Here is a 14,192-nt window from a genome sequence, read left to right as displayed (position 1 = left end):
GCCCTGCACATTCGAATCTGTCTTAGGGGCAGAGTCTAAACTCCAGAAGAAGGGCCAGGATCTTTTATCTGGACTCCAGGGTATTTAATTACACCCAAAATCAGAGCAGTAAGAACAAAGACTTCCAAAACCAGAGTCAAGTTGGGTGTGAGAGTTTTGTGTAAGGGAAGTCCTGACAGGAAGAGAAAGGGGTAAAAGCCTACCTCTTCTGGTATCAAGGGATCCTGGGGAAGGCAGGCTGAGAGAGAGGGAGAGGCTGGGATGCTGGGAAGCTGATTAGGTCTGGAGGGAGGGGTGATTACAGCAAGAGCAGAAGGGGGATCTTGCCCCTCCCCTCCCATATCCCATTTGAGACTCTGGAAAGAGATCACCTGTCTAGGGGTCCCTGTTCCAAACACACCTGCAGACCGGTGTGTGCAATACGGTTGCATCGGCCCAGCTCTAAAGGGCAAAGCCGGGACAGCTGCGGACTTCAGACCCTGCCTGAGCGCTCCGATCAATGCCACAGCAGACCTGCTGTTAAAACAGGAAAAGCACCTGCAGGGGGCATCTGTGCTGGCTTAAATCTTCTTGGGGATGACCGTGACCCAGGCCTGCACCGAAACAGCTCGGATGCTTCTGTCCCTCCAAGAGGTTATCTGCTATTTTCTCCGCGGGCCCTGCCCTCCCTTCCAGCTCCCTTCTCCCAGAAGAAAATCAAACCTCGCCCTAACTCTGGGAGCGGGGGTGACTGTATTTTGAATATTGCCTTTGATGGTCACATTCCAGGAGAGCTGTGACCTTCCCTGATTCTTCTATGCCATTTGTCCCCAAAAATACTTCCCTTCAAAGGAGATTAGTCAGCCCTCAGTAACTGATATAGTAAATGACCTATCGCCATGCTGAAGGATGAATGAGGCTTAATGCAGGAGGGACGGAGAAATTTGATCTCGCAGAGAGCTTTCAAACCACATCTGCCCAGGGCACCTGGCTGGCTCAGTCAGTTAAGCGTCTGCCTTCCCCTCAGGTCATGATCCCAGGGTCTTCGGATGGCGCCCGTTGTCGGGCTCCCTGCTTAGTGGGGAGTCTGCTTCTCCCTCTCCCTCTGCCCCTCCCCCCACTCATGTGCTCTCTCAAATAAAAAAATTAAATCTTTAAAAAAAATGGAAAACTCAGTTTAAAAAAATACACAGAAACAAACAAAAAACCACATCTGTACAGCGCCGAAGATTCTGATGCAGCTCTCACACCCCCACTCCCACCCTGAGGGGATGGCCCCAGGGGAATGCCAGTGGGCTCTGCGTTTCAGAAAGAGCTTCTAGTGAATGAGAGAACCAGGACCTTCAGGGAGAAGCACTAGTTCAGAGTGCCCTGTACGGTTGACAGGAAAGATTTGCATTCTCAGTGCAATCATGGAAACCGAAAGAAGTATAAGTGTGGGTTTCTGGAACAAGGTAGGAAGTACGCTCACAAAATGTCCTTGTGCAAGTAGGGCCTCCCCCTCAGGTGACCCTCAGTGCCATGGGTCTCCAAGCGCGTGGTCAGTCTCTGCACCACTCACCGTTCATCGGGCTATGGTCCCTGTCCCTGGCTAAGTGGCTACATGGTGTGACGTCATCGAGTCAGATTCTGGCGGGCATGCATGAGCTGTGCTAGGTTTCTGTTCGTGGTTCTTATTAACATGCAAGTATGTAGCTTATAAGGAAAAAACACGAACCTCAGTGAGTTAAAAATGAGTGCTGCAGTTATGGAGTCAGTAGAATCTACTAAAAAATGTATTAACCGTGAATTGTCCAGAGTTCCTATCAAGTATGATACGGTTTCATGAAAAAAAGCAGGTTAGAAAACCAAAGGCAGAATGCGATCCCTATTTTACATATGCAGCTCATATCTATACGTTGACAGGATATGTGTGTGAGGGGAGCATATGGAGGGGATTGAGCAAAGCTGGGCGTGTGGGGGGGAATGTGAGGGTGGGGGGTTATATAGGAAGTACGTGTGCAGCGTGAAAAGGAGCGTGAGATGGGTGGGGCGCGTGTGCACATGTGTGTGCACACCCTCACAGTCCTGGACACAGTGAAGAGCGATAGTGGCCCCGGCACTTCCAGAACCTGAAAGGCAAATAGGGAATGGAGGGCTCTATCCCCGCCCCCTCCCACCTGCCCCAAGTAAACCTCCAGGATGTTTAAGAGCAAGGACTTTGGAGTCGGACCTAGTTTCAAATCCTAACCCAAAACTAGCTGCAGGATCTTGGGCAAGTTTTTCAACCTCTTGACATCGCTTTCTCCTCTGCAAAATAAAGACACTTCTTGGCATCCATAAAGGGCTGAGCGCAGGGTTAACACAGAGCAGACGTTCAATAAGTGGTAACAAAAGATCCTAGCCCTTTGCTCAAAATAGTTCTATTTCAAGAGAAAATTGTACCATGGCAACAAAAAAAATCTCTGACAAAGCAATTTTTAAAATACATCACATCTATATTCTAGTCTATGGCTTCTTTATTTTGAACAGTTCGGGGTTTTTTGGGAGGGGGTGAATTGCGTTTACAAACAATTCTTGACCACTGGTCGCTCTTAGGACTAATAACGGGGTGAAAGCATGAAGTCCACGGGATGATGTTCCCCAGTGATTCCGACCAACAGAACCTGTTAGAAGCATCATTCTCACGCGTATTCGCTGTGCCCTGTCCCAGCTGCTGACAAAGGTGCCGGGGAGGCTGAACACTAGCCACCCCTCCAGGCAGGGAGGCAGGACAGCAAGAAAGCTGGGTGCAGTCTGCCCTGGGGATTGGTGATGAGTTTGCAGCCTGCAGCCTGGGTGCCTCTTGGGCCTTTCACATTAAAATCAATGAGAATTTCACATGGGGGTGGGGAGTTGTTGCAATTATTGGAGATTTAGTATATAGTTACTTGGGAATTCTAAAAAGCAAATATCTAGTATAAATAGAAGGCCTAGTTACTTTATAAATTATCTAGAGAGCTTCTTAAAACCAATCAAAAATAATGCTGAAATCTTAGTCATGGTCACGCAAAGATTTCCTCCCCCTACTGCAAGAAAGTTCCTGCCTTAAGTCAGGAACACCTGCTAACCGACTAATAAGCATAATGCAAAGTCGTGTATGCTCTTGAATAACAAAAATAGTACACAGCCCTCTATTTTTTTTTTTTTTTTTTTTTTTTTTTTTTTTTGGAGCCTCTATGGCATTTCCCTGCTAATACTATTCTAGCTGCGGTCTCTGCTTCAATAATGTTGCAATTCTCAGCACTTCTAACTGCTGGGCTCTGAGAAAGAGACATAGCTCCCCAAGCAATGGCCGATGGCAGCAGGAGGACCTCAGGCTCTGTTCTGAACCTTGTCGTGGTTATTGTAGCTGACACCACCAATGCCCTCCAGGATATTCATGGGCAGAGGAAACACGATGGTGGAATTCTTCTCCGTGGCCACGGTGGTTAGCGTTTGCAGGTAACGCAGCTGCAGGGCTATGGGGGACTCGGCCAGCACCATGGAGGCTGACTTCAGAGACTTGGAAGCATTCATTTCTCCTTCTGCTGCAAGGACCTAAAACGGCAGAAATAAAAGAGCTCAGAAAGAAAAGTTTACAACTGTGACTAGGGCTTTCTTTATCTGGCTGCGTCCAGATGCCTGTCTGCCAGCCCCCACTTTGCCGCACTGGTTTGCATGAGTTACTGCTTCGGGAGGGTGAGAATTTCACATGCTAATGTGATTAGGGGAATTTGAGGAGGTTGCAGGAAGCAGAGGAGATATTTTGCAAATTATGAGTCCCTAGATTTCCGTTGCAAACAAAATAAAAGCACCATCTTTAACCGAAACAATCGTGGGCGTTCCCCCCTACCCCAGTAATGCTGGTGATCACCCGGGAGCCGCCCCATCCCCTGCGGTAGCTTTCAGAGAAGTTTGACATTCAAGGCCTCCGCCTGGCTTCTCTCTGTTGTTCTTACTTATCCTAGGAAATGTTTTCCTTTTATTCCGTTACCAGTTTAGCCTCATTCTTATGATGTAAGGACCGTTCAAAGTGCTCTCTGCTCTTGATTGTCGGCAGTGCAGTGTGAGAACACCCATGGGAAGGTTCTCTTAAGTGCTGGCTCGCCTTCTAGTTCTCTCCCGCCCAGGACAGGTTTGCAACTCGGTTGCCCCAGCCGTGGGTGAGCCGTGCTCACTGCCTCTATGCCAACACGCCCTCCACGTTCACTGCCGAGAAGCTGCCGGAGCTTCGCAGATAAACCAGAGATGGGGAAGGAAGGAGGGCAGAGGAAAACGCATTGGTTCTCGAGGAAGATTCTGAGGAGGGTACGTGAAAGGCTTCTCATCTTCGTTGGTTTCTGATACTCCAGGAAACCCATCCCCGCAGATGTGAAGGCTACAGGTCCAACAGACTCCAGAGCATTCGAGCTGAGCCACAGTATGCTTACAGTTTGTAACTCTCACCTGGACTGGGTTTAATCACCACCACCACTCGCTTTCAAACCAGCACACTTACCACACTTAACAGTAATGCTCAAAAGACAGGCACCGGGTTGGGTACCTCCGGATCTCCAGCTTTGAGAAGGTGACCTCGCCCATTGTGATGAACCCTGAGTCACGTAATGGCTTGTCGACCAATGCGTCGTACACCTGAAACTAATCTAGCACTGTCCGTCCGATAATTTTTTTTAAATAAGCAGTATTACTAGCTTTATAAAAATGCAGATTCCTGAGCCACGGGAGACTCGGCTTCACCGAGGGTGGGGTGAGGGGAAGAGGTTGAGTGTTTGCTGTGTTGAGTTCTCTCTAGGGGATTGAAATGCAGCCAGACCTGGGACCCACCTCGCTAAGCCACAGATCATGGGGCTGAGCACCCCCGTCCCAAGACCTGCTGCCCAACTTCCTCGGGTACATTAAGGTGCCCCATTACCTTTTAATTCAGGAGGAAATTCTCAGTAAAAACTGTGAAAAAGAAACCCTTCCCTTATCAAAATCACTGAGAAGGTCTGATCTTCCATTCCAGGTCTAGCCTTATGTACGCCAAAGCTAGGCATCTTGCCTTCCAGTGTGGACAGAATAGCCCTTACCCTGGCCCTGGCTTCCCGGGTGGCCTCGGCCTCCGCTGCCATGGACCGCTGTAGCTGCACCGGGATCCGGACATCTTTGATCTCCACTCGGGCCACCCGGATCCCCCAGAGCTCGGTGGCATCATCAAGTAAGGTCTGTTTCCAGATCAAAAGAAAAGGCATCAGTCAGAAGACAGGGGATGTAAGTTTCTGATGTGCTTTCTATCTGCAAGATAAATTCTTCTTCTTTTTCTCCTTTTGTATTCACAGCATTTGCAGTGAGACAAGTGGGGAAAGGAAAAGGAGTTCTTACTGATCACTCCCAGGAATTGAAGGGAATCCCGGGAAGCATTCAGAAGCAGAACTTGACAGATCTTTCAGGAGGTATCCGGATTCACCCCCAAACTATTCCTAATGAAGTATATATGCCAACCATCTAGAGTTGGGCAAATACCCCACATTTTTTTGTCACTGACATCAAGCCGGCAGCAAAGCAGGGGCTTCTCAGACATTCCTGGATTTTGTCCTGGCTCTGCCATTTGCAGCTGTGAATCACTGGGCCAGTTCCTTAACCTCCCTGATTCTTTGTTTTCTCACCTATAAAAGGTTTCCTTTCAGGATTTTCATGAGATTTGGAGGTAATACACGTAAGAGATATACCAATGTCTCACAATAACGCAATCAACATTATTGGGTACTTTTTGAGATACTCTGTGCCTTGCTCTGTTTTACCCCTGCCCTGCGGCCAGTTTTAAACAGGTAGCCAGGCTTTTTTTTTATTTTTTATTTATTTATTTTTTTTTAGAGCACAGCAGCCTAAAATCAAAGATATGCTTGTCCTTTGTAAAAACTTGAGGCCATTGAGGATGTCATGCTGGTCATCCTGCAGAGGGAGAGGTGAAAGAGAATGCCTTGAGAAAGAGTGAGTGAGATCAGACGGGTAGTTCCCCCTGAGGCCAGGGGCAGAGATCTCTGCTACCAAATGGCAAGCCATCTCTTGCCTTTCCATGATTTCTGTAGCAGTGTGGGAGAACGTGAGACGTCCCAAGAAGCCCGTGACCGGACTGTGGTAGGGGAAACATCTGAGTCGTCAAACTCTTGGGGCTCTTACCAATGATATGGAGAGTTACATAGAACCGACACTGTCTCATAAAGCCTTAGGGTCTTTGTGGCACCTCGGGCACTGGAAGAGATGCCAAGGAGCAAAGCTGAAATTCCCTCCTAACGCGCAGAAGGGAGGCTCAGAATCGAAACATAATTGATTTAGGACCACACGGAAATGTAATCGTGTATGAACGGGGTGTGCGAGCAGTGAGATGCTGCCTGCAACGTCCCCATTGATATGCTAATTATGATTGCTATCAATCTAATTACTGCTGTCAGTAGCACCCGGTCAGCTTTTCCAGGGATGGCAGGCCTGCGACGTCGCAGCTGAATCCTGCCCTAACAGCCCACTGAAATGCAGAAATACACGGGTTGTCTGAGAAACGGTGGCCCTTCTTCTGGAGTAACCTCAATTAAAGAGAACGCCAACCTTTTCAGAAAAGGCTGACGTGTACAACGCTAGCTCGTATTTGGAATTCCGAAGAAAATGGGTAAGGTGTGCAATTCCTACAGCTCCCCTTCTCCTGCTCGGATATTTAACCTACACCCTGTGATTGTGAAGGAATAAAGCCACAAACTGAGGCCTGGTGTTTATAGCAGCTGTGTGTGTGTGTGTGTGTGTGTGTGTGTGTGCGCATGCACATGCATGTGAGAGGGGTTCTGTGAACCACTGACATCTGATCATCACTAATCATTAAGATAAATGAACTAAAGACAGAGGCTATTCGTTCTAAGCATCGTTACCTGGATGCTGTGGGCGATCTCTTCTCGGCCAGCCAAAATTTGGGACAGGGTCTGCGTCCCTAAGACGTTTCTTAGAGTGGTCTGAGCCAGCAGAAACGTGGCTTGGTGGACATCGTTGACATTGGCCACCGCTGACACAGCGCTGTAGATTCTGTAATAGACGACTCCGTCCACCTGAGTAGTCACGGAGTCCCTGGTGAGGATCTGGAGAGCAACGACAGGGAGAATCGCACGTTTATTACGACTGTCGCAGTGACTGACACTAAGAGCCCGCTCCCCAGGAGGACAGCATTAATGACAGCTCATGCCAGCATCACCCGAACTCTGCCCCGGCTGGAGTATAATGTCGTCCTAGTTGGTGACAAAGTCCCTACCCATGGGGAGTCTGCACGCGTCCCTGTAACTTCATCTTAGGGAAGCCTCGCACCCCACGGGCCGGGGCTCTTGATTTGCTGTGGGGAGCGTAAGCACTTCTATTTTAAAGTGTGGCAAGTAGAGACTTAGTGGAATTCGACCTTCTACACAGAGATGGAACCCTTGTTTCCCTGATACCTGAAATCTTTTTGGTTTTCAGTTTTTATCAGATTTGATGAACAGCGGTGCTCCTTAGAAAGCATAGATGTCACCAGAGACCATGCTCTGGATTCATATAAGGAGAAATCCATTTGCGTTTACAGAGGCTCTGCACTGATCATTCTGAATAACGTGGCAAGGCGCTTTGCAGCCAAGGAAAGCTCTCTGGCAGGACCGTAGGAGAAGAACCTAGAGCTCCCTTCTCCCATCTAGAATGGTGGGCTCTGGAGCCAGAAAAGGCCCACGAGAGGTCGCTAAGCAAATCTCTTATGATGCAGGCTGAGTCCTACAGTAAGGACTCTGGACTTCCTACCAGTGACTTGGTGACGTGATCGTTTTAAGTCTTGACTGAGTTTCCTGGACCAGAGAGAAGAAAATTAACATCGACTCCTAATCCTTTCATCACCTCTGCCCTCTGACATGGCAGGCCCTACTCACATTTTCTTTCCTCTTCCTGAGTTTTAGTTCTTCGTGACTCTGTTTCTCTTCTCTGTGGCCCTGTTACTGGCCTTGGACATTTATTTACAGTACTTTAAGAATGGAAAAGAATTATTTGAAATCCAAATGCAGGTGGGCTCTGTGCTCTGTCCTTACACCCACCCACTGTGTTGCATCCAATCACACATTAAAAAAGTGAATGACAGAGATTTTACTAAAGAATCTTCTGGAAAGGTGACAGCGAGGATAGTATCCTAACCAAACCCCGCCCACCACCAAATTAAATTCAGCTCCTTTATACAACGACTCATCTGATTGACTCTTCCAAGCATCTTGGCTACTGGTCTCCACCCCCAGCTTCTCTGCCAACCGCTTCTTTACTCTCTCTTTTCTGGAACTTTCCCTTCCGAGTCATTCCAAGTCTTAACAGTAAGCCAGCCCTTGCCCTTGGCTTTATTCTCAATGGGAAAAACAAAGCCCAGTGGTTTTAGGACCCACCTAGGGCTCCTCAAGCAGGTCCCTTACAGGTTGAAAACACACTGTAAAACATCAACTGTCCGTGGAACGGGGAAGATAACAAGTTTTATTTCTAAAGACGTATCTTTAACCGGCATTACCTCTTGTGGAGGAATGTTGCAAGTAACAGTTCGAAGATCAACTTTGACAAACACATCTATGCAAGGCAGGACCAGAATCAAACCTAAGAGAGAGAAAATACGGCTTAAAATTTTACCGTATTGAAACGAACCGCAACAAATTGTCTCCTAACTACATGATATGTTATTTTCATGGGACTACAAGTGCTTCTCAGACAATCTTCAAAATGTACATCTCTAGCTTTGGGGGAAATTAGTTCCTCCTACTAGTCAACGACTAAAGAAAAGTGGTTCCCTAGAATAAAATCTTGTGGAAAAGAGCTAAAGATCCTTGACATTTAATTTTTAGATTTTATTTTTAAACCACTCAACCTACTTCTATCCGAGTGTTGAATTTGACATTAATTTAAAAGGATATTTTGGAAATTGGTGTCCTTAATAAATAAAGTAAATAAATAAATAAATCCATACAAAAGATTTAAGGAATAGATATTTTACCTTAAATATCAATGATTGTCAACATTCTCATTCATCTTGAATAGTACTGAAGAAATAGTAGAATTAAAATCTTCCCAAGATTTCAGAGTTCCTGCATTTGCTGTTTCTCCCGAGCTATGATCTAGTTTAAATATAATGGCATCCCCCAATTATAAACACTCTTACTTCTCTTTGAGCTGCGAAGTAGTTCGCTTTGCGGCTGGGTCGGGGAAGGATGGGGGTAAGAAAACTCAGCTGACGATCCCACGAGTCTATAACATTAGCCTGAGGAGTGTTCTCTACGGCAAGGGTTACCAAGATTAGAACCATAAGGCATGTCAGGAAGATGTGGACACCAATCCATTTCCATTGACCAAAAAGATTTTGTGCTGTTGCTTTTGTTTTCAAAGAAGAAAGAGGTCTGTAGGTTGCATACCTTGCAAAGGGCTGGTAGCATCAACAGAAAACACTGCTAAGGCGCTTTCTTTCTTTTGGTCTCTGAACTCTCCTGAGACTTGTCGTGAGGACTGCTGCCTAACTTACTTCCTTATTTGGTGTCAGGTCGCTGGTTGAGTTTGTGGTGCCTAAAACTAGAAGGTTAAGTCCCAGCCCTTGCACTTAGCTAGCTTGTGACCTGGGAACACTCACGGAACTTTCCTAAGCTTCAGTTCCTTAATCTCTAGAAGATCATAGTGAAGATTAAGCATGATTCAACATGATTATGAAATAAAGGACTAAACACAGTACCAGGTATGTATTACGTGCTCAAGACGTGACGCCACTTATTATTAATACTTTCATTATTAAAGAATAATTTACAATTTACAAAAGTGGAGAGGTTTTCCATTAGCAATTTGGCTTGTTTCCCTCTAGCTCTTATGGCTTTCTGAGGTAACTCATTAGCCCCAGAGACACGTATGACGAGAGTAGTTATCCTGGGACATTTAGTGGTGAAATCTTCTGGGAAAATTCATTTAAAAGAGAAACACTTTCCTCTAGAGCCCTCCAAGTTATGGCTAGTCCACTTCTCTCAATCTGGTTTTACTCTAACTTATGAGCTTGGCCCCACCAGAAGCAACATGACCAGGAAGGGGTCAACGTTGGTCAGTTATATCTCAGTTGGGATGAGTCTACCACTTCTATTTGGACAAACTCTTAAGAACATCCATAATAAGTTATTATTGCCTTCTTTCCCTTAGGTCCTCTATGAAATTAGTCAAGTAGGATTATACTACTTGAAACGACCAAGCCTCTTTAACAAGCTTCTGCTTTTGAAATTTCCCCTATCTTTTTCACGTAATAGATATCTGAATGCCTACCGTAGTGCACGGCCAAGTGCAAAGCACATGTGGAACCACAGTGATTAAGAAAGCTCTTGCCCCTCAGAGAGCTTATAGTCCAGTTGGAGAGAGAATGTGTTTACTCAAATACATCATAATAGGGGACAGAAAACAAATGTTATTAAAGATTGCAAATAACCACTCTTTCTCATGTATCTTGTAAGATGTTATTTTTGATGGCCTCTCCTTTCAAAATATTAGAATTTATCAGATGAAATTGTCATGCTTGAGAATCAAAAACAAGTATTAGCAATTTTATATAGTTCAGCTACATATACACCAAGAGAAATTATGAGAATTAAATCAATACCTAACTTCTAGAATTTTAGTATCTAACAGTCTCCACCCCCCAAAATCCCATCCTCTTATAACACGAAGAATTTGGAACAGTTTTCATTCTAAGGTAGAGAAATGATGGAAAGAAACACGGTTGACTAAAGGAGTTATGTGATATCTTCCATCTCTCCATTTCCATTAATCTACTTGTCAGGAGAAGATATGACCTTTACTTTTCCATTAGCTCTTTTCAAAGAGCGAGAATCAAAAACCAGCTCCCAAAATACTCTCCCTGAGTAATTTAATCATCTACCTTGACCATTTACTCTGTCCCTTCATCCTTCTGTCATTCTTCTAGTGGTCTTGGTGGTAAGTGACGCCCAGCCAGTGCACCAGGGCCCCGCTTTGCTCCCACTCACTGGATCTCTCAGAGAGAATGGATTTCCAACCTCTCCAGGTACTGGTCTAGTGCTCACTCCTGTGCACTTGCATAACAGAACAGCACCTTTCTTTCCATTGTACAGACAGGCAAGGGCTCCAGCTTCCTGTGACTTTGCTTCTCAAGAGAGGCTGCCGGGGAAAATTTGAGTGGCAACAGTTAAATGTTAGGGGCCCATGATCCTTGTCAGGGGACAGCCACAGTGTCCTACCTGGCCCTCTGGCTTTGTCAGCTTGGATGCGTCCCAGTCGGAATACAACAGCACGCTCATACTCCTTAATGATCTAAGAGATTAAGGGAGAGCATTTAGTCCTAATGGTTCATCAGTTCATAGAGAGAGCCCAATTTATTTCCCAGGGTGTTACCTTCAAGCACATCCATATGGAGATGGGGAAGGTAATGATCATCAGCAACAAAGAAAGGGAAAACAGGATCCAGCCACATACACCGAGCCGTTTACTGCTGATGCCTAAGAAATGAGGAGGAAGCAAGCCTGTAACTTACATGGTTCTTAGAAAAGCCATTCAGCCGCACGAGTAAGGCTACTACCCAGAGCGCTGGCCATGCCTGGTGTCACTGAGGAGGAGATCGAAACCCATGCACACCTGCAAATGCAGTAAACACGCACCACACAAACACACACACACACACACACACACACACACACACGCTGTTCATTCAGGGTTTGAGATAGAAATTGACCAGTCCCTTCCAAGAAATTTTCATAGCAATCAATAATAACAAGTACCATTATATTTAGTAGGGATGACATGGTTTAAGATCCTCGAAAGACATTAAACACTGTTACCCAGTGTGTAATTCATGGATTACCTCCATCAGAATCATTAGGGTGCCATTTTAAAAGACAAATTCCTGGGCTCCCAGGATTCTCCAGGTTGAAATTGAAGACGACCTCTGAGGTAGACAGGTAGGTACTATTATCCCCAAAGGCAGACAGGATGGCAAGAAAAACGTTTTTGAAGAGCCTGTGAGTTTCTATGAGAGCTCCCTAGGCGTGCGTTTCTATGAGCGCTCTCTTACCTACCAATGCTGTGGTCTTAGGTAAGCCACTCAATTTTTCTGAGCCTCCACTTCTTCCTTTGTAGGATGGGGATAGAAGTCAACTAACTTGGAAGATCTGATGAGGACTAAATGAGATATTTTTATATGGCACTTGGCCCATACATTAATTTCTACATTAGTAAATATATATTACTACCTTTATTTTCATTTTACAGGTGTTGCAGCGACCTGTCAGACACTGATATTTGACATTTCTGACTTTTCAAGGAATTTTTTTTACATTGGATGTCCTTTTGTTAATCACACATTATGGTAACAGGGGCATTTTGGCTTTAAGAACATTGCCCTGCAATGCTAAGTTCTACTTCAATCTCCTAAAACTTTGTAGCTTTAATCATTTCAATTACACAATTTCTCATGTCTTAGTACTCTAGTTTGTAGATCACACAAGTCTGGCTGACCCTTTTATTCTTATTTTATTCTTTAAATCACTATTTCAATTTATTTTTAATCCTCATTCCTTCTTGTTCTCCTCCTCTTGACAACCACCACCATCTTTACCCCATACTTCCTCCCACTGATTCCTAGCCTTCACACAAGCACCCAAATTAACTATATGTCCTAGATATCTTCACCCAGATTATTCCACAAACACCTTATGCTATCTCTAGCCCCGTTAATGCCTAACCATCCACGTGCCTATTTCCCCGTGCGTGGTACCAGTACTCACCAGGTACTTTCTCAATTAGTGCAGTCCCACAGATGGGAAATATCTACGTTTTAGATACATATTTAGTATTAAAAGCTCTTTGTGCAAATGTCCTTTAATAGGCTCTAAATACACATAAAGATATACCCAGTAGCAATAAGGACTTGCTTGTATACCCAAAGTTTACACTTTGAAAATACCACCTTCCAAAGCCTTGGACCCTAGTGAGGTAGATTGGACTATCATTATACAGGATAAAAAGACATTTTGTGCATCCTAATAGAATCTTTGTTGCATTTTGTTTATTAGGGCTTTTTTATTACTAGTAATAAATAATATATACATTCTCATTGTATATAAACATTCTCATTGTAAAAAAAAAAATTCAAAGCAATACAGATAAAACTGAAGTCCCCCCGACCATGCTCTCCTTAGTCCACTTTTATCTAGAGAAGTCCCATAGTTATTGATTTGGTGTAATTCCTGATAGACCCCTTCCAATGTATTTACATAATACGTCTATCTTTAGAGAACACTTGGCTTAGATTTGCAGATTTGGTGAGCTATGACACCGCACTAACACTTCTATTTTTTATTTTTATTTATTTATTTTTAAGATTTTATTTATTTATTTGAGAGAGTGCGAGAGAGCACAAGTAGGGGGAGCAGCAGAGGTAGAGGGAAAAGCAGGACTCTCCACTGAGCAGGGAACCCGACTCAGGACTCCATCCCAGGACCCTGGGATCCTGACCGGAGCCGAAGGCAGACGCTTCGCCGACTGAGCCCCCCAGGCACCCCAACACTTCTACTTTAAAAAAATAAACTGAACCGGTCTTGGAGATCTTTCCATGTCAGTACATGCAGCTCTACCTCCTTCCTGTCGGACACAGCTCCATACGGAAACTGCGTCTCCGTTTATGGAGCCATTGGACATTAAGGTCACTTGCAGCTTTGTCCCCACTAACAAGGCTGCAGTCGTGGTGTTCCGTTGAGGCAAGAGGATGGCAGTGGGCAAGGGCCCCATGGAACCTCTCAATCAACCCGCCAAGCCCTTAGCACGCCCAACCATCTCCTGCTTGCTCCAGATCCACGGATGTGTATTTTCCGGGAGTAATTATCACAATACCGTAGGGCCATCAGCATATGCGTACTTCCCAGCGGGGAGCTGGATTTTGCCACCCCCAACAGGTTCCTCCCGATTTCTCATTCATCCGTTTGACAGCATTTTGCCAGTTCTATACCAGGCACTGTGCGAGGGCTGAGGCTACAGAGGAGAGAAGATGGGAACTTCCCAACAAGGGTCACGTCTAGCAGGAGAAAGACAGTAGGCACGGGTGTAATAATAGGGTCCGGTCTCTGCTGTGCTGTCTTCTAGGAAAAAATAAGTGGGGATTCCCTCCTCTATGTGGCTGGGAGAAGGAACAGCAGAATGTCTACTCAACGCAT

At 45.4% G+C, this 14,192-nt stretch overlaps 1 protein-coding gene across 1 annotated transcript; it reads right to left on the bottom strand.

Annotated features, from left to right (window-relative positions):
• Positions 1 to 3,312: 3,312 nt before the first annotated feature.
• Positions 3,313 to 13,770, bottom strand: STOML3 (stomatin like 3). Its single transcript, XM_048215570.1, has 7 exons — positions 13,617 to 13,770; positions 11,380 to 11,507; positions 11,226 to 11,298; positions 8,504 to 8,586; positions 6,876 to 7,079; positions 5,049 to 5,183; positions 3,313 to 3,537 (listed from the first exon to the last, which is right to left on the bottom strand). The coding sequence occupies exons 1-7, from the start codon at positions 13,768 to 13,770 to the stop codon at positions 3,313 to 3,315; spliced, it is 1,002 nt and encodes a 333-aa protein (XP_048071527.1).
• Positions 13,771 to 14,192: the final 422 nt, after the last annotated feature.

Source organism: Ursus arctos, unplaced genomic scaffold (assembly GCF_023065955.2).
Source record: "Ursus arctos isolate Adak ecotype North America unplaced genomic scaffold, UrsArc2.0 scaffold_10, whole genome shotgun sequence".
Taxonomy (NCBI): Eukaryota; Metazoa; Chordata; class Mammalia; order Carnivora; family Ursidae; genus Ursus; species Ursus arctos.
The sequence above is the reverse complement of the archived record's forward strand: the minus strand, read 5'-3'. Positions and strand labels throughout refer to the sequence as shown.

Excerpts from the sequence above, each read along its gene's own strand:
- STOML3 (XM_048215570.1), bottom strand. The coding sequence starts at position 13,770 with ATGGGGCCCTTGCCCACTGCCATCCTCTTGCCTCAACGGAACACCACG. Across the intron at positions 5,184-6,875 it reads AGATCGCCCACAGCATCCAG|ACCTTACTTGATGATGCCAC; the intron begins GTAACGATGCTT and ends ATCTGGAAACAG. Across the intron at positions 3,538-5,048 it reads CCCGGGAAGCCAGGGCCAGG|GTCCTTGCAGCAGAAGGAGA; the intron begins GTAAGGGCTATT and ends CTGCCGTTTTAG.